The sequence below is a fragment of the Aotus nancymaae genome, unplaced genomic scaffold, assembly GCF_030222135.1.
Source record: "Aotus nancymaae isolate 86718 unplaced genomic scaffold, 86718_ANA_hifiasm-v0.15.2.pri h1tg000001l, whole genome shotgun sequence".
NCBI classification, from domain to species: domain Eukaryota; kingdom Metazoa; phylum Chordata; class Mammalia; order Primates; family Aotidae; genus Aotus; species Aotus nancymaae.
In genome coordinates, this window is record NW_026988412.1 from 2306728 (window position 1) to 2324530 (window position 17803).

The 17803-nt window shown below is 51.5% G+C and overlaps 1 protein-coding gene across 1 annotated transcript; it reads left to right on the plus strand.

Moving 5' to 3' along the window:
• The first annotated feature begins 12320 nt into the window (after positions 1-12320).
• CST3 (cystatin C) lies at positions 12321-16433 on the plus strand. The gene is made up of 3 exons (XM_012438548.3): positions 12321-12641; positions 14786-14899; positions 16089-16433. Exons 1-3 carry the CDS (start codon positions 12399-12401, stop codon positions 16170-16172), a joined length of 441 nt encoding a protein of 146 aa, XP_012293971.1. The 5' UTR covers positions 12321-12398; the 3' UTR covers positions 16173-16433.
• Positions 16434-17803: the final 1370 nt, after the last annotated feature.

Sequence of the window (17803 nt, forward strand, 5' to 3'; positions counted from 1 at the left end):
AGGATAAAAAACTATATATTGGGTACAATATACACTACTCAGGTGATGGGTGCACTAAAATCTCAGAAATCACCACTATATAATTCATCCATGAATTGTTTTATAACAATATGACTGTATAATTCATCAATCCATTCATTCATTCATTCAACCAAAAACTTCTCGTATTCCAAAAGCTATTGAAATAATAAAAATAAAGAATAATTTTTTAAAAAGTGGCCCCTGAGATGAGACTGAATTGCTGCAATCTTATGATAACACTTGTGCAGATGAGGAGCTGCTTCCCATGGATGAGCAAAGAGAGCCGTTTTTTGAGATGGAATCGACTCCTGGTGAAGATGCTGTGCACATTGTCGAGATGACAACAAAGGATTTAAAATATTATAAAAACCTGGATGATAAAGCAGTGACAAGGTTTGAGAGGACTGACTCCAATTTTGAAAGAATTTCTATTGTGGGGAAAATGCTATCAAACAGCATCTCATGCTACAGAGAAATTTTTCTTTTTTCTTTTTCTTTTTTTTTTTTGTTTGAGACAGAGTCTTGTTCTGTCACCCAGACAGGAGTGCAGTGGCACGATCTTAGCTCACTACAATCTCCCCCTCCCAGGTTCAAGCGATTCTCCCGCCGTGGCTTCCCAAGTAGCTGGGGCTACAGGCCTGTGTCATCATGCCTGGCTAATTTTTGTTTTGTTTTTTTGTATTTTGGGTAGAGACAGGGGTTTTGCCATGCCGTGTTGACCACGGTGGTCTCGAACTCCTGACTTCAGGTGATCCGCAATCCCTCAGCCTCCCAAAGTGCTGAGATTACAGGCATGACCCACTGCGCTGGGCCTACAGAGAAATCTTTGGTGAAAGGGAGAGTCAATCAATGTGCCAAACTTCACTGTTGTCTTATCTTAAGAAATTGCCACAGCCTCAACCTTCACAACCACCACTCTGATCAGTTAGCAGCTATTGGATTGAAGGAAGTCTGCCCACCAGCAGAAAGATTATAACTCACTGAAGGCTTGGACAATTGTTAGCATTTTTTAGCAATGAAGTACTTTTTTAAAAAAGGGATATATATATATATATAGTTTTTAGACATAATGTTATTTCAAACTTCATAGACTATAGTATAAACATAACTATTACATGTACTTGAAAAAGTATGTGTGACTCACTTTATTGTAAAATTCACTTTGTTGTGGTGGTCTAAAAGAGAACCTGCAATATCTCCAAGGCACGCCTGTATTGTAAGCCATTGGTTCATACAGTGGTAGTAGCTGGCAGGAAATAAAAGGCTGGTTCTGAGGAAGGGCAGCAGAGGCTCTCAGGCACAAGCTGACACTGCTGTCCACAGTCACAATTTCTTCTTCCTTGGGGAAACTGAGTTCTGTTTTTAGGGGCTTTGGACTGATTGTATCAAGTCCACCCAGGTCATCTATGATAATCTCCCTTCCTTAAACTCAGCTGACTATTAACTTTAATCACTCTGCAAACTACTTTCATGACAACACTTACATTAATGTTTGACTGAAAACCTGGGAACTATAGTCTACCCAAGATGACAAATAAAACTGACCATCTCTTTTTGCAACTTTTCTGTAAATTAGAAATCTTTCAAAATACAGTCTTGGGTCCAGGCATGGTGGCTCCCGCCTATAATCCCAGCACTTTGAGGCAGGTGAATTGCTTGAGCCTAGGAGTCTGAGAGCAGCTTGGGCAACATGGCAAAAACCCCTTCTCTACAAAAAAATACAAAATCAGCTGGATAAGATGGTGTGAACTTGTAGTCCCAGCTACTCAGGAGGCTGAGGCGGGAGGATCACTGGAGTTCTGGAGGTAGAGACTGCAGTGAGTTGAGATGGTCCCATTACACTCCAGCCTGGGTGACAGAGTGAGATCCTGTCTCAAAAGGTAAAAATAAGAAATGCAGTCTGGAACACTCTGCTACCACATTTCTTTCTCAAGCAAAGGACATTGCAAGGATCCCAACCACCCATGTCTTGTTGTTCCAGAATTCTGTCCCTGTAGTTACCACAACTGCAATTTAGGGAACAGAATTATTTTTCTCTACCAGTCTTTATGACCAAGTGCCATGCCTCAGGCACCTGACACAGTGCTTCTCAAACTTGCCTATGAGTCACTCGTGGGTGTTGTTCTTCAAGAAGGAAAACAATGTAAGTCAAAAATTAGCTCCCCATGAAGAAAACAAGAGCATTAGAGAAGGAAGAAATGATGGTAAAATAACATTTTTCATTTTTATCATTTATTTTTCTTTCACTCCTGCAAGCTAATCTGAACCAGGTTAATGCACTGGACACGTATGTTAGCATGCTACATTCATTTTCTTCCCGCAGATAAAATTTCTCTATGTTTTAATTTTATACTGTTTTCTTTGACCCATATTTCAGCCTTCTCAAATAGCTATTTTCCACTTACTTCCTCTTTACCTTGAAAATCACCACAAGTGCTTTGTGCCCAGGCACGTGGCCACCACTGCTCCTGTCACAAGCATGCAGGTGTTATACTGTTGTGGTCAAGGGTGTTTGACCCACTTAGGGACCCCCACAGGCAAAGAGTCACGGTCTAGGAGGGGACTCAAGCTAACACTCATTCTACTTTTCATAAAATCCTTCTTCCTGGCTAAATTAGATATAAATTAATAAGTACCTGCTTGACATTGGAGACTTTCGGTGCTACTTCCACTGGTGCTATGTTTCCTTGTTTTGAGGCTGAGCTTTATAAAAAGAGTGAAGGAGGTAAGGAAGAGAACCACGGATCTGAGGGAATAGGAGTCGGTGAGTGCAAAGGCCTGAGGAAGCTTTGTACCTTCCAGAAGGAGCAAGAAGAGCAGTAAGAGAGGAGGCCGGGCGCGGTGGCTCACGCCTGTAATCCCAGCACTTTGGAGGCCAAGGTGGGCAGATCATAAGGTCAAGAGATTGAGACCATCCTGGCCAACATGGTGAAACCCTGTCTCTACTAAAACAAATACAAAAATTAGCTGGGCGTGGTGGTGCGCGCCTGTGGTCCCAGCTTCATGGGAGGCTGAGGCAGGAGAATTGTTTGAACCCAGGAGGCGGAGACTGCAGTGAGCTGAGATTGCACCACTGCACTCCAGCCTGGCGCCTAGCGACAGAGCAAGACTCTGTCTCAAAAAAAAAAAAGAGAGGAGGTCAGAATATGGCAGGCACATCATGAGGGCTTTGTGGACCCACTGGGAGGTATTTGGCTTTTACTCTGAGTGAGATGGAAACCATTAGAACTTCACCATTCAGCATAGCAGCCACAGACCTCATATGGCTATTTTAAACTTAAGCTAACGAATATTCAATAAAATCACAAATGTGCCAGCCACATCTCAGTGCTCAAGAGCCATGTGTGGTCTGAGAATTTTGAACAGAAGAGTGGTATGATTCGATTTAGGTTGTTAAAGGAGCCCTGGGCTTCAGAGGTGAGCATGGGCTGCTGGGCTATCCGTCAGGAGCTGCCTACAGCTGGCGGTGGTCTGGCCCAGTGGTGGCCATGAAGTAGAGGCAGTGAACAGATTCTGGACATTTTGAAGGTGGAACCAGCAGGATTCCCTGATAAATCAGATGTGGGAAGAAGAGAAGTTGGGAAAGGTGGATTCTAAGTTTTGGCTTGAGCAACCAGAAAGGTGGAGCAGCCCTTACTGAGCAGGAGAGGCCAGGAGTGAGGGAGGTGGAGGGGTGGACCCCATGTGCAGCTTAAGGCCTGGGTGGTCTCAGGTGTCTGGAGCCATCCAAGAGAAGGGCACTGAGATGGGCTTGGAGGTTCATCAGGGGTTTGTGCTGCAGACATCCATGTGGGAGACGTGGGTGCACAGTTGCTGTTAAACCCCCAGATGTGCCTCGGGAGACCCCCGGGGTTGGAGCCGTAGCACTGGCTACATGCTTTCAGTGTCCTGTGATGACCTGCACCACGCTATGTTGAAATCTCCATTTAGATGTCTTTCTCTTCACAGACCCAGGACTTCTTGATGGCACGAACTGAACTTTTCCTTCATTAACGTCAGAATCTCACATCATAGGTGTTCAAGGAATATTTACTCAACTAAGTGAAAAAACGAATAGCATGCACTTGGAATTGGTAACACATTTTATAAAGGATCAGTAAGAACAAGATGGGTCTACCATGATGTGATTCAGGTGCAAATGTTGACTAGAAAAGACAGCACTGCCCTTAGGTGGGACCACCCATGGTCTCAGACCCAGGATGACAACTGAGGACAGTTACACTCAACCAACATTCACATCTAAGAGAAAGCGCAGAATGCTGCAGTTGACCACTAGAACTGCCTCGTGGCTAGCTGGACCTGACTGAGGCACGTGTATCTCTCTGAACTCTCTGAAGAGCTATTGGCAATCCTTTTTCAAGATTCTAAAAAAAGACTTTGTAGCCCCGGACTCAAAATTTTCACCTCTTTAGAAAGAAAACAACCTATGCATCAATATTTTCTTTCTATAAAAGAAAGAAATACAGTTCTGTGTATCACAGAACTATTCATTCTAGAAAAAAAAAACTGAAATAGCCTAAAAATCTACCATTAGCAAAAAAAAAAAAAAGAAAAAAAATTAAAACTGAACTATGGTATACTCAGAATAGGAAATAAAACTTTCAAAGACAATTTAACAACATGAAAAATGTTCATGACATAGTAAAAGTTAAATAGAAAAGCAACATGAAATTATAATCACCACATGATCTCAGTTTGGTGAAAATGGACACATGCACTCATGTACACATGTGTACACACGCAGGCACATGCACAAAAGCATGTGCACACAAATTCACATGCATACATGTCACTTATTTTTCTTACACGTGTATTCACTTTCTTATTCGTTTTTATAAGGAGCATGTACTAATTTGATTCTAAAAATGTAAGAACTTTCATTTTCTTTCTTTTTTTTTTTTTTTTTGAGACGGAGTTTCGCTCTTGTTACCCAGGCTGGAGTGCAATGGCGCGATCTCGGCTCACCGCAACCTCCGCCTCCCGGGTTCAGGCAATTCTCCTGCCTCAGCCTCCTGAGTAGCTGGGATTACAGGCAAGCGCCACCGTGCCCAGCTAATTTTTTGTATTTTTAGTAGAGACGGGGTTTCACCATGTTGACCGGGATGGTCTCGATCTCTTGACCTCGTGATCCGCCCGCCTCGGCCTCCCAAAGTGCTGGGATTACAGGCGTGAGCCACCGCGCCCGGCCCCAAGAACTTTCATTTTTTTTTTTTTTTTTTTTTTTTTGAGACCGAGTTTTGCTCTTGTTACCCAGGCTGGAGTGCAATGGCGCGATCTCAGCTCACCACAACCTCCGCCTTCTGGGTTCAAGCAATTCTCCTGCCTCAGAACTTTCATTTTCAAATATGAGAAGAGTTGGAGAAATCTGTTCATTGTCTTAGAAAATCGGATTTTGGGCCGGGCGCGGTGGCTCAAGCCTGTAATCCCAGCACTTTGGGAGGCCGAGGCGGGTGGATCACGAGGTCGAGAGATCGAGACTATCCTGGTCAACATTGTGAAACCCCGTCTCTATTAATACAAAAAAATTAGCTGGGCACGGTGGCGCGTGCCTGTAATCCCAGCTACTCAGGAGGCTGAGGCAGGAGAATTGCCTGAACCCAGGAGGCGGAGGTTGCGGTGAGCCGAGATCGTGCCATTGCACTCCAGCCTGGGTAACAAGAGCGAGACTCCGTCTCAAAAAAAAAAAAAAAAAAAAAGAAAATCGGATTTTGCTCCATTGATGGTGACACATTTTCCCCCTTCTAGATTCTGCTTGGAGCAAAAAGTCAAAGTAACCTTAGGAGAAAGAGAGAGATGAAGGAAAGGGAGCAGGGAGAGTGGGGATAAGGCAGGGCAGTAGAAAGGCAAAAACTTTTCCTGCTCAAGAGCTGCCTCCTCACTACGGCAAAGACTGTCTACAATCCAGGGCTGCCGAGAGTATCAGCAGCCTCACATGCGGCAATCGAAGACTGATGTCTGAATCCACAGTTTAATGTGGATACATCTCAAAAACATCATGCTGAGTGAAAAACGGTAAGCATAAAGGTCTACTTGATGTAAAAATCTGACTGCATGCACTTCTGCAACAAACAAAACTCATCAACAGTGAATAAAGCCTTGGTGCAGTGGCTGTCTCAGGAGTGAGGCCCCCAACTGACTGGAAAAGGGGACGAGGGAACTTTCTGGGGGGTGATCATGCTCTGTATCCGACAGCGTGTGACTTTGCCAAAATTTAGTGAATGCACGCATCAGATTTGTGCATTTCACTGTAGGTGAATTTCATAACAAATGAAAAGGGTATAAATAAATGATGAGTTCTAGTTAATGATATGCATACTAACACGTGTTTAGGAGTGGAGTATACTAATGTCTGCAACCTACTATAAAATGCACTTTTAAAACGACAGATTGAGGATGCTTAGAGGGACAGAGCAGTAGACAGGTGAGAAAAAAGTAAAGTCTAATATTAATGACAGAATCACGGTGGGGGGTAGATAGGTGTTTGCTGAATAATTACTCTTTGATGAATGTTTAAATATTTTCATAATAAAATATCAGGGGGAAACGCATGCCACACCCCCACAGCCCCACCTTTCCCATCCCCCGCCCCTCCATCCGCACTCTCCCATTCTTCTAGTCTCCCAAATCTTTTACTCTTATCTGGAAACAGGATTTTCTGGTAGGACAGAGTTGTGTCCTGACTGGCTTCTACTGTTAAAAATAGATTCTGTAGACACTTAATAAAATGGTAAGGAAGACTTATTCAAGACTGTCACAGTAGGGGTCAACGCTATTGCAATAACCCTGAACACAAGAAGAAGAAGTGGGATTTTCAGCCAAGGAACACAGCGTGGGGGGGGTGGTGTTGACAGGTGGAAAGTTAGTAAGCAGACATCAAAGGAAAGGACTGCTGGCTAAACTCACCTAGCAGGGTTCTGACAAGATGCAGCCGGGGCCTAGGGCTCCAGCTCCGGCACCCAGTGAGCCAGTGTAGCAGGATCCTGGGCAGGAAAAGGAACCACTCTTCCAGATCACTGAACTCTGCTAAAGGAACTAATATTCAAGGTTGCAGAAACACTAAGCGGGGAGTGTTATAAGAACGTGGATCTAGAAAGGAAACTGACCACTCAGAGATGCCAAGGGGATTGCTCAAACCCCTCAGAGCCATCTGCTTTCCTCATGGCCAGGCCTCTGCAAGCTGAGCCCCAGGGAGTCAGGGAGAACCCCCGAAGCACCAGCCGGTAGCCTGTGTCCCTGGAGGCCTCTCTGTGTCCCTTCCACTCAGATGTGGTTTCTGTCACTGCCTCTGTTCTGGTGGATGCACTCCTTGAGAAAATAAATGTTAGCCTTGTAATCCAAAATGATGAGCGCCATGCACACATCGGTCCCTGAGCAGAAATGTCCGAAGGATTCTCATTGCCCCATGAGGTGCGAAACAGACCACAGACACTGGGTTCTGCTCCTCTAGCCTCTGTCTGCAAGGCTGCCAGCAGGCTTTTCCATGTGTATCAGTTTCCCAATGGCGTGGCATCATCTCTACTGGAGCCAAATGTGTTACCAACTTTGGCCTATGGTCTAGAAGCATCTGCATGTCCTCCATCCTTCATCACTGGGGATAGGGAGGTGAGAAGGAGGGAGGCTGTGTGTAAGGGACAGGCTTGACCCCAGAGAACTCCAGGCACTCCATAAAGAAGGCTCCTGGACTTCGTCTCTGAGAAGCTACCAAATCCTGTGGCTGCTCAGTCCAAGCTCCTACTGTAGACACCAAGTGCTAATTGCTCAAAATCCAAAATGCAGAATCTCAACTCTTGGCCAACTGGATTTAACCACTTGTACCTTTAGGTGATGTTTATACGTTTGGTCATTTATTTATTATAGCATTGTTTAGTGTTATTATTGCTTATCTATTATAGAGAATTTCTGCCATTCACCTAATTTCTCACTCTACTAATTCAGATCATGGGATTAGTAGTCAAAAAGGCAGCCTGGGAGAACACGGCTTTCTCTTTCATCACCTGGCAGAAGGGAAACATGCCCCCTCCTGGGCAGCTGGACTCCTCCAGGTTACCTGGCTGCTGGAGGTTCCAGGCTCTCCTGGGTCTGTGTCTCTGCTAGCACATCTTTGAAGCTATAGGCTGCTCTGTCACTTTTAATCGTGTTTAAATATCACCACCGATGCCCAGACACCACAGTTTACAAGGCAGCCCACCTCTCCAGATGCATGACCACAGAAAAGGGAAAGCATTTGCTCAAGGTCACCATATATCAGGAGCAGCTGCCCAGCGACTGTAACCTTTCACTTCCTGTTACAGCACACTGGACATGGCTCCTGCAGCTCCTGACAGCACCCTACACTGATGTCTGTCCTAGAAGGATTAGAGAGGTTGCTGACCAAGCCTGCAGCATGTGCCAGCGTCCTGACAGAGGATGACCACCGGCGGTGGCATCACACACAGGAAACAGGCCAGCATTCCAGCTCCCACCCCACACTCCACCCACCACCATGGTCCTGCTATCTGAGTGACCTACACCTCCCTCCTAATGACAAAAGACAAGGGATTTGTGTGTCTTTCAGCTTACCCTCTGCACAACACATCCTCCTGAGACTCCAGCCCCAGTGGCCAGGGAAGGTGGGAGCTACAGAGGAGACCCAACTCCCACACTTGGGAGGTGACCATTCTGCTCACAAGCACCTGGCCAGGGACTTCCCTCTCTTTCCCTGTCTGGGGATCTCTCCCCACTTTTCTGTTTAACTAGGAGGCATCATGTGCAGCCCTGTTTGAAGACCTTCCCTCCCTCTCCCAGCAGTAAACACCATGCCTGGGACACCTGCTGTGTCTGGTGGGGTATACGGCTTTTCTAGGGGTGCTGGATTCACAGTGGGGTGAGAAGACCACTGGGCCTCGGGTAACAAGGTCCCCAATTCTAACACTGAACATGAACCCATCAGTAATATTGTTTCCACTGTTGAGTTCCTGCCGATCCAGCCCAGCCATGGCCGAGCCCAAGGATCACAGAGGGTCGGGGCTGACGCTGGCCAACCCTCACCTCCCCCACTCCCAGGAGAGTCCTCTGGGTGCCCTGCAAAGGCCCATGGTTTCCGGGTGTTTCTGGGCAAGTCTGCCGCCTCACCATAAGGGCATTTGCCACAGGGTCACCTTCAGACCTGCAGGGTGGGGTAGAGAGAACACGGGGAGCAGCTGTCTGTTCAGAGCCCCCTCACTCTCCATTCCTGGAGTCACATTCCAGCCCAGGACTGCAGCCTGCCGAGCTGGGGGCTCTGACAGCCCACAGGGTACCCAGCTGTCCACGTCCTCAGTCTGGGGAGAAGGAGCACAATCCTGGCAATGAAGCAACTCGGGGGCTGCTGGAAAGCCACGCTGAGCAAAGAACAAAGACACACCAGGGCTCGGACTGCAGGACTCATTCCTGGGAAGCTAAGGACAGGCGACAAAGCAGTCTACAGGGCCGGATGGGGTCTGCCAGGGCGGGGTGGGCACGAGGGTGGGCTGCAGAGGAAGGAGGACACCCAGTCTGGGGCAAGGCAGATGTCACAGGTCTGAATAAAGTGGTAACATGGGTGTATGTATTAATGAAATTCCCCATATTAGGCATTTTGTTGTCCATAAATTCTACCTCATTCACAGCAATGTTCTAAAATCAGGTGAGTTTTCCAAGCAGTGCACAGAGGATCAGCGCTGGCAGCATGGCTCTCAGCGGGGAGGAGCAAGAGAGGCCCGTGGGCTCCCACATTCATCCTGCAGCTGCCGCTCCCTCTCCTGACACCCCATGAGGGTCTCCCTGCACCTTCCACGCAGCCCCACCCACAGTCACTGTGAGACTCCAGGTTGTCCCCTTCCCTGCTCACATCCCCTCCAGGAGCTTCCTCTTCCTGGAGCAGGCATGCCCGGCCCCATCTCAGGGCCTTTGCACTGGCTGTTCCAGCTGCCTGGGGCTGTTTCCTGTCTCAGCAGGGCTTCGTACCTTTCCAGCCTCACAGAGATTCCCTGACCAGGTCCAGTGGCACCATCTGTCCCTACGGCATACTCTCACTTCCAACAGGGAGACTCATTTCCTCATGGTAATTATTGATCACTATTCGCCATCCTCCCACACACCCTAATACTGGGCTGTGCAGTGCCACAGCCACAAGCCACATGTGGCCACAGGGCACTCGAAATGGGGCCAGTACAGTTGACACCCCCTCTAAGTGTAAAAAATACACAGGGAATTTCAGAGACTCAGTACCCACACCCGAAAGAAAATAACCTATGTTATTAATGATTCTTCTTATGTGTTTAAATAATATTTTGGATATATTAGGTTAAGTAAGAAATATTATAAACATTACCTTCACCTGTTTCTTTCTTATTTTTTCTTTTTCTTTTTTTTTTTTTTTTTTTGAGACGGAGTTTCGCTCTTGATACCCAGGCTGGAGTGCAATGGCGCAATCTCGGCTCACCACAACCTCCGCCTCCTGGGTTCAGGCAATTCTCCTACCTCAGCCTCCTGAGTAGCTGGGATTACAGGCACGCGCCACCGTGCCCAGCTAATTTTTTGTATTAGTAGAGACGGGGTTTCACCATGTTGACCAGGATGGTCTCGATCTCTTGACCTCGTGATCCACCCGCCTCGGCCTCCCAAAGTGCTGGGATTACAGGCTTGAGCCACCGCGCCCGGCCTCTTTCTTATTTTTTGAAAGGTGTCTCCTAGAAAGTTTTAAATTGCTCCTGGGTGGTGTCACCTCTCTGTCTGGCAGCAGCCCTGCAATGTCATGTCCACGGCTGAGTCACCCAGGCTCTGCCTCTAGCTCCTAGGCCACCTGGTGCAGGAGGAAGCTGGCGACAAGTCTGTTTATTGAATAATGAGGAATTGTGAAAGGAGAACCGAGAGTTTTTTTACTCAAATTAATTCTCCTGTTTGAAAAGTTCCCTAGCACAGGGCACAGCCTGAGGCTCCCGCTGCCTCTGGAATCACACCTCTGCCTCGGTGATTTCCAGACCTTGACCAAATGCTCGAGGATGCTCAGGACCTCTGAGGATTCCGGGAGGCCAAGACCTCTATTTTTCCCTTTTCTGAGGAAATGAGGCTAAGGGGTCGCATGCTTTTAGGGCCCAGAGGCCCTGACAACTCTCTGGAAACCAGGGTCACCCAAGAGTGGGAGGAGTGACAGGTCTTTGGGGAGAGATGGAGCTGAGGGGGTGCAGGTGGTCGTGGGTGAGGAAAGGGTTGGGGGAGAGGGGCCAGGAGTGGCGTTAGAAGAGGGGAAAGAGGATAGGACGTACAGGGACAGGGAGAGGACAAGAGAGAGTAGAAAGGGAAGACAGAGGAGGGTTGGGATGGGGGAGGGGCGATGAGTAGGGGCAGAGCTTAGGGGAGAATTGAGAGCAAGGACAGGAGTGGGTAGAAGGGAGAAGAGGGGCTGGGGTGCCGGTGTTGGGAATTGAAAGGGGAAAGGGATAGAGGAGAAAGAGCCTGGAGAGGGGAGGAATGGAGGGGCCTAGAGTCGGGAGGCTGGAAGAGTCTGGGATGTATGGGGAGGAATGGAAAAGATAGGCGGGGCAGAGAAGGCAGGGAGGCAGAGAGTAGACAGGGAGGGAGAGCAGAGGGGAGGGAATGGTAGGGAAGAATGGGGAGGCTAGGAGAGGCTGGGAGGAGGGGAGGGAGAGGGGAGGCGGGGGTAGGAATGGGAGGGGGGAATGAGAGGGGGGAGGGATGGAGGGGGAGAGGAAGGACAGGGAAGGACTGGTTAGGATGGGGAAGGACTGGGAAGGATGGGGAGGGGCAGGGGACGGGGGAGGGACAAGGGAGGCGCGGGAGGGGCAGGGGAGGTCGGGGGAGGGGAAGGGAAGGCGGGGGAAGAGCAGGGAGGCGGGGGGAGGGGCAGAGGAGGCGGGGAGGGGACAGGGGAGGGGCGGGGGAGGCGTGCAGGGGGCGGGGGAGGCGTGGGGAGGGGAAGGGAGGCCTGGGGGGCAGGGGAGGCGGGGAGGGGACAGGGGACGGGGTGGGGGAGGCGTGGGGAGGGGCGGGGAGGCGGGGAGGGGACAGGGGAAGGAGCGGGTGAGGCGTGGGGAGGGGGCGGAGAGGCGTGGGGAGGGGGCGGAGAGGCGTGGGGAGGGGCGAGGAGGCGTGGAGAGGGGCGAGGAGACGGGGGAGAGGCGGGAGGGGCGGGGAAGGCGGGGAGACGGGAGGGACGGGCGGGAGGGGCGGGGAAGGTGGGGAGGGACTAGGCGTTCCGGAAAAGGAAAAGCTGGGCGGGCAAGAGGGGCGGGGGAGGCCGGAAGGGATAAAAGCGCAGCCGCCGGCCCCGCGAGACTCAAGGCTTCGGGATCGCTGCGGGTTCTCTCCTTGCAGCTTCAGTCTCTTGCCTGCGCCCGCGTCCCGCGTCCGAGCCGACCATGGCCGGGCCCCTCCGCGCCCCGCTGCTCCTGCTGGCCATCCTGGCCGTGGCCCTGGCCGTGAGCCCCGCGGCCGGCGCGAGTCCCGGGAGGCAGCCGCACCTGTTGGGCGGCCCCATGGACGCTAGCGTGGAGGAGGAAGGCGTGCGGCGCGCGCTGGACTTCGCCGTCAGCGAGTACAACAAGGCCAGCAACGACATGTACCACAGCCGCGCGCTGCAGGTGGTGCGCGCCCGCAAGCAGGTGCGTCCCGCCCCCAGGGTCCCGAGCCCCCGACCGCCCCGCGCCGCTCCCCCGCCCCGGCGCCTGGGCTTCTCACCCGGACTCCGTTCCGGGCCTTGGCTGTCACCCCGGCGCCCTTGGCGGGCGTGTCCGGGGATGCCCCGACCCTGGCCTGGCCTGGAACCGCACGGACACGCCAGGTCCGCGCCCAGCGCCTGAGATCTGCTTCCCGGCGCCAGCGGCTCGGTCCCGGCCTCCTGGGACGCGGGGCTGAGGGCGCGCTGCTGAGTACGCAGGAGAGGGAAAAACAGTCCCTCATCTGGCTGCCTCCTGGTTCTTTCACCAAATAATTTTTAAGCACTTTCTTTTCTTAACTTTTTATTCTCACTTAATTTCAGACTTAACAGAGTAGCTGCAAAAATAGTACAGGGCATCCCTGTACATCCCTCACCCAGATGCCTCAGATGTTAACGGGAATGTTAGCGTTTTGCTGTTCGGTACCACAGCTCACTCTCTGCGTGTCAATCTGGATGTGTGTATATGTACTGTATATGCATTTTTTGCCTGACTCTTTTGAGAGTAAGCGCTTCCATGTGTCTTTCCTAAAATTACAAGGGCGATATCTCACATAACCACGATTCCATTTTGAAAATCAGCACTGACACATTTATGATCTAATTCTCAGACTCATTCAGCTTTCCCTGACTGTCCGCTGATGGCCTTCATGTCCAAGGACGCTCCTCCTCCTTGAGCGCATGAGCCCAGCTCTGTCCTGTCCCCTCGGCCTCCTTTAACTGCAGGAGCCTTTGTGTTGTGTCTGTGCCATGACCGTGTCATTCCCCAGGGTCCAGCAGGTGTGGATGGGGACTGTGCTGACGCTTGGTGCTGCTCAGGATGAGATCCAGGCCATGAGGCCGGTCCTTCTCCCTGAGTCCTCTCCACAGGGGCCGCATGGGAGCCTGGCTCCTTGTCCTGCAGAGCCCTGCTTCCCTCACCAAGTCACACCCTTGGACACAGCCCCTTAGGGCTAGCGGCCTTCACCCTCAGGCTGGCTGACCACCCCCTACAGCCCAGGGCTGCTGAATTCCTGCTGGGGTGGAGCCCCCCTGATCGTCCTGCCTCTGCCAGCTGACATAGAGTGAGACCTCAGCCAGATGAGGACAGCAGTCACCCAGCACAGCGGAGGAGGGGGTCAGGTCAGGAGGGAGCTTCAGCAGGATTACCGGGCCCAGCTTGACCTGTGTCCCATAGCAGAGCAGCAAACAGTGACACAACGACCACAGGGCTCTATGGCCCGCCAGTCTTTAGAGCTCCTCCACCTTCTCTCGGAAATTCAGAGGAGTCAGACAAGCCGCCGTCAACTGGGGCCCTCTCCCTGGTGTAGGGTCCCCGCCGGCCTGTACCTCTCTCACTTGGAGTGAAGCACGGGGCATTGTAGATTGTTGGGTCCTGGAGCCTGTGTTACAGAGGAGCAGACTGACATGGGAGGGATCACAGGACTTGCACGTGGTTCCACAGGGCAAAGTCTAGCACCCCGGTCCCAGGGTCCCTCATCCCATGCTTCTCCACTGTTCTGACAAGTCATATCTGGGGATGACACCATGCAGGGAAAGGATCCGTTTTCTTCTGAAGTTGCAGCTGTAAGACATGCAGGTGTGTGACTCGCTTTAGAAATACTCCCTCCAGAATCACACCTGGAATGCAGGCATGCTGGAAGCAATGTTTATTGGCCTAAAACATCAATGTATGTAAGCATTTGTTTCCTACTGATAAATTAGAGAAAATACCTCAGAGTTAAGTGGCAGGAGTGAGATCCTGTGTGGGCTGAATGCCAGGAACTGGAAGCTTGCTGAAACTTCATCATCACACGAGAGCCTTCCTAGAATAGACCCAGGGTCCCTGCCCCCTGGGTTATAGGTAGCAGAATTCAGTTAATCCTTGGCATTGGCACAGAGAAAACAAGTTACCAGGGAGGCCTGGAGCATGGCATCCCTGCCAGCTGGCAGGAGGAGGTGGCCTGTGTGCCTTGCAAGTGAGTGTGAGCAGCTCATGAAGGTAGGCTTGAAGCCCCAGGCAAGCCCAGTGACCCAGTCACAGCGAAGTGCCTGTGCGTATAAGAAACTGACAGCGTGCTGTCCCTGCATCCTGCTCTTTCACATGTGTAGATCGTAGCCGGGGTGAACTACTTCTTGGACGTGGAGATGGGCCGAACCACATGTACCAAGAACCAGCCCAACTTGGAGAACTGTCCCTTCCACGACCAGCCACACCTGAAGAGGGTATGTGCCTCATGTGGGTCCAGGGCCAGTCATACACTGCAGAGGGGGGTGAGTGTGTGTGTGTGTGTTGCGCATGTTCTGGAGGGTATGCATGCATGTGCCTGAGTGTGTATACATGTGGAGGTGCATGCGTGTTTCCATGTATAGGTTTGTGTGGGGAGGTGCACATGAGTGTATGCCAGTGGGTGTTTGGATGTGTTGGGGAAGTATGGAGGTTTATGCATGGCTGTGTGTGTGTTTGAGTGCATATGTGTGTGCACATATGTGTGGAGCTTTGTCACATGGTGTATGAGAAAGTACCTGCAGCTGTGTGTGTGCATGTGGGTGGATAGATGTGTGAGGAAGTATGTGGGTTCATGCATAGATCCGTGTGGTGAGGGTTGGTGTGAGTTTAGATGCCTATGTGTGTGCAGATGGAGTGGTGTGGCAAGGGGTGATGAATTTGATTTGCTAAGAGGGCTTTAAGCTTGGAAATGGGGGTACTGGGAGCTCCACCCTGTGTGCTTTGGGGTGTTGCCTGCTGGACTATAGGAAGCAGCTGCAGGGCTGGGTGCTGGGCAGGGAGAAGGGCTCTGTCTAATCCCAGCCTCAGGCACCTGCCTGCAGCCACGGCCACACTGAGCAGATTAGAGAGAACAACAAGAGGCCTGTTAGCAGCCAAACCCTCAGCCCTGCCCCACTCACCCAACACCAGCCTCTACAAGAACCCGGGATTTCTTTTGAGGTCTCTGCTCAGGGGAGAGCAACACTGTCCTTATCATCTCCTCGGGCACTTAGAGTTGCAGTTTTCAGTTCCCTGGGTTCTTCCCTCTGGCCCCTCTTAGTGCTGGCCTGGGTGCTGGAGGTGGAAGGGGCTGGGAGCAGTGAACTGCCTCCCCTGCCTGCACCCTTGGGGCTCCCGAGGCCTTGCACAGGCTGCTCCTCACAGGGCTGTGCTTGGGCAGGAATCCTGCAGACCCAAGTGGGGGCCCATTGGCACCTGGTGGAGTTCGAGACCTGGGAGAGAGATGGAGCAGTCACTGCCCAGTCCCGCAGTGCTCTGGGATCAGCAGGGCTTGGTAGAGGGGTGGGTAAGGGCCCAGCGTTTCACCTCCATCCTTCCTCATGCCCACTCTGATGTCCTGTGACTGGGCATCTTCCTCTTTGAACTGTAACCCACACTGATTGTTCCTTCTGTTTTCTTTCACAGAAAGCATTCTGCTCTTTCCAGATCTACAGTGTGCCTTGGCAGGGCATAATGACCTTGTCGAAATCCAACTGTCAGAACGCCTAGTTGTCTATACAGGCTGGCCTGTGCCTGCCACCTGTTACGCACACCTCCACCCCTGTAGTGCTCCCACCCCTGGACTGGTGACCCCCGCCCTGGGGAAGATCTCCCCACCCCTGCACCAGGAGACAGAGAAGGCGGCAGGAGGCCTTTGTTGCTCGGCAGGGGGCGCTGCCCTCCCTCCTTCCTTCTTGCTTCTCACAGCTCCTGTGTGCAGAGCACACCACCCCCTCCCCCAACCTCCTGCAATAAAACAGTAGCATCGCCTCCCTCTGAGTTCTTGGCTGTCTGGGGATGTGCACACAGGCAGGGTTTCCACAGTTCCTTCATGAAGCTTCCTTGTTCTGTTGGTGTGCAGATTAGAGGAGCATCTGGGAGCTGACACGGCCACGGCAAGGCCATCTGAGGACCTGCTGTGGCTTTAGGAGACCTGAGCCTCAGAACAGGGAGAGAGCAGCCAGGGGCTGGAAACCCAGACCTTCAGCCACAGCAGCCCCTGGTGAGGGGGTCAGGAAGAGACAGGCTCCTAGGCTGCGGCCCCAGAAGCTGGGCTGCTGCTTTGGTCTGAGCTCCTGGTGAGACCAGGAGGAGGGGCTGGCTGTGTCCACAGGCAGGGGCCAGGCCTCGGTGGAGCTGGCCAGGCTGTGGATTACATCTGTGCCTGCAGAGTTGAGCAGACTCCAGGGACTCTGCTTCTCTCATCCAGTCCCCTAGACACTAAATAGGTAGCGATCGATGTCTGCTTCTTTTCCCAAGAGACTTTAGGCCCCTACGTAGAAATAAAGTCCAAAAGTGTGTGTGTAACTGATTGCCAGCCAGACCAGAGGCGGGCAAGATCACACAGAGAGCAGCACCTGCTGTCATCCATCCTGGGAGGCTGTGTCCTCAGAGCGTTTTCCAGGCTCATAGCCACCAGCCCTTTCTCTAGACTTGGATTTAAAACAAGTCGTTCTGTCAAGCTTCATGGTGGGGATGAAGTTAAAGCACAAATGCCACTGACAGTGCAGTGAGCTCTTCTTTTTACCAAGGATTGAGAGAACATCCCCTTAGTGTCAGCGTCATCCTATAGAATAGTGGATCTTTGTGCCACAATCGGGAGGCTACATTCCCAAGGCACAGCCCACCCTGTACAGTCCTTCCCTTTTCCATTTCAGGACCAGGGTGTAGCCCTCACAGCCCGTGCTGCTGGGGCCGGGCTCCCAGCTTCCTTCCAAGCTCAGAGCTGCACTGACCTCCTCTTTTGGCCACTGTCAGGAATGCTGAAGGTGAAATGACGAAGGAGAATCCACCCCAGTAGCCCCAAGGCCAGCACTCCACATGTTGTCCCCGAAAAGCCAGAGCAGGGGACACGGCAGGGAGAGTGGGGAGCATCTGCTTCCATTTCCTCTCCACCCCAACTTGTTTAAACAGGGTTTTGGGGTGAGGAAAGTGAAGCACTGCCTGGGAGGCCATGAGCTGAGGAGACTTGAGTCTGGGCCTCACCCTGTGGGGTGTGGGTGGGCTTAGTGACTCAGTTTTCTCTTGGGCGTTGGGAGTAAAGAGCCCTGCAGGGAGGGGCTCCTTGTTTTCTACCTGGGTGAAGGATCTCTTGACACAGGCAATCACCATCCAGGCACACTGCGGAAATGAACAGCTGA

Excerpts from the sequence above, each read along its gene's own strand:
- CST3 (XM_012438548.3), top strand. The coding sequence starts at position 12,399 with ATGGCCGGGCCCCTCCGCGCCCCGCTGCTCCTGCTGGCCATCCTGGCC. Across the intron at positions 12,642-14,785 it reads TGGTGCGCGCCCGCAAGCAG|ATCGTAGCCGGGGTGAACTA; the intron begins GTGCGTCCCGCC and ends TCACATGTGTAG. Across the intron at positions 14,900-16,088 it reads ACCAGCCACACCTGAAGAGG|AAAGCATTCTGCTCTTTCCA; the intron begins GTATGTGCCTCA and ends TTTCTTTCACAG.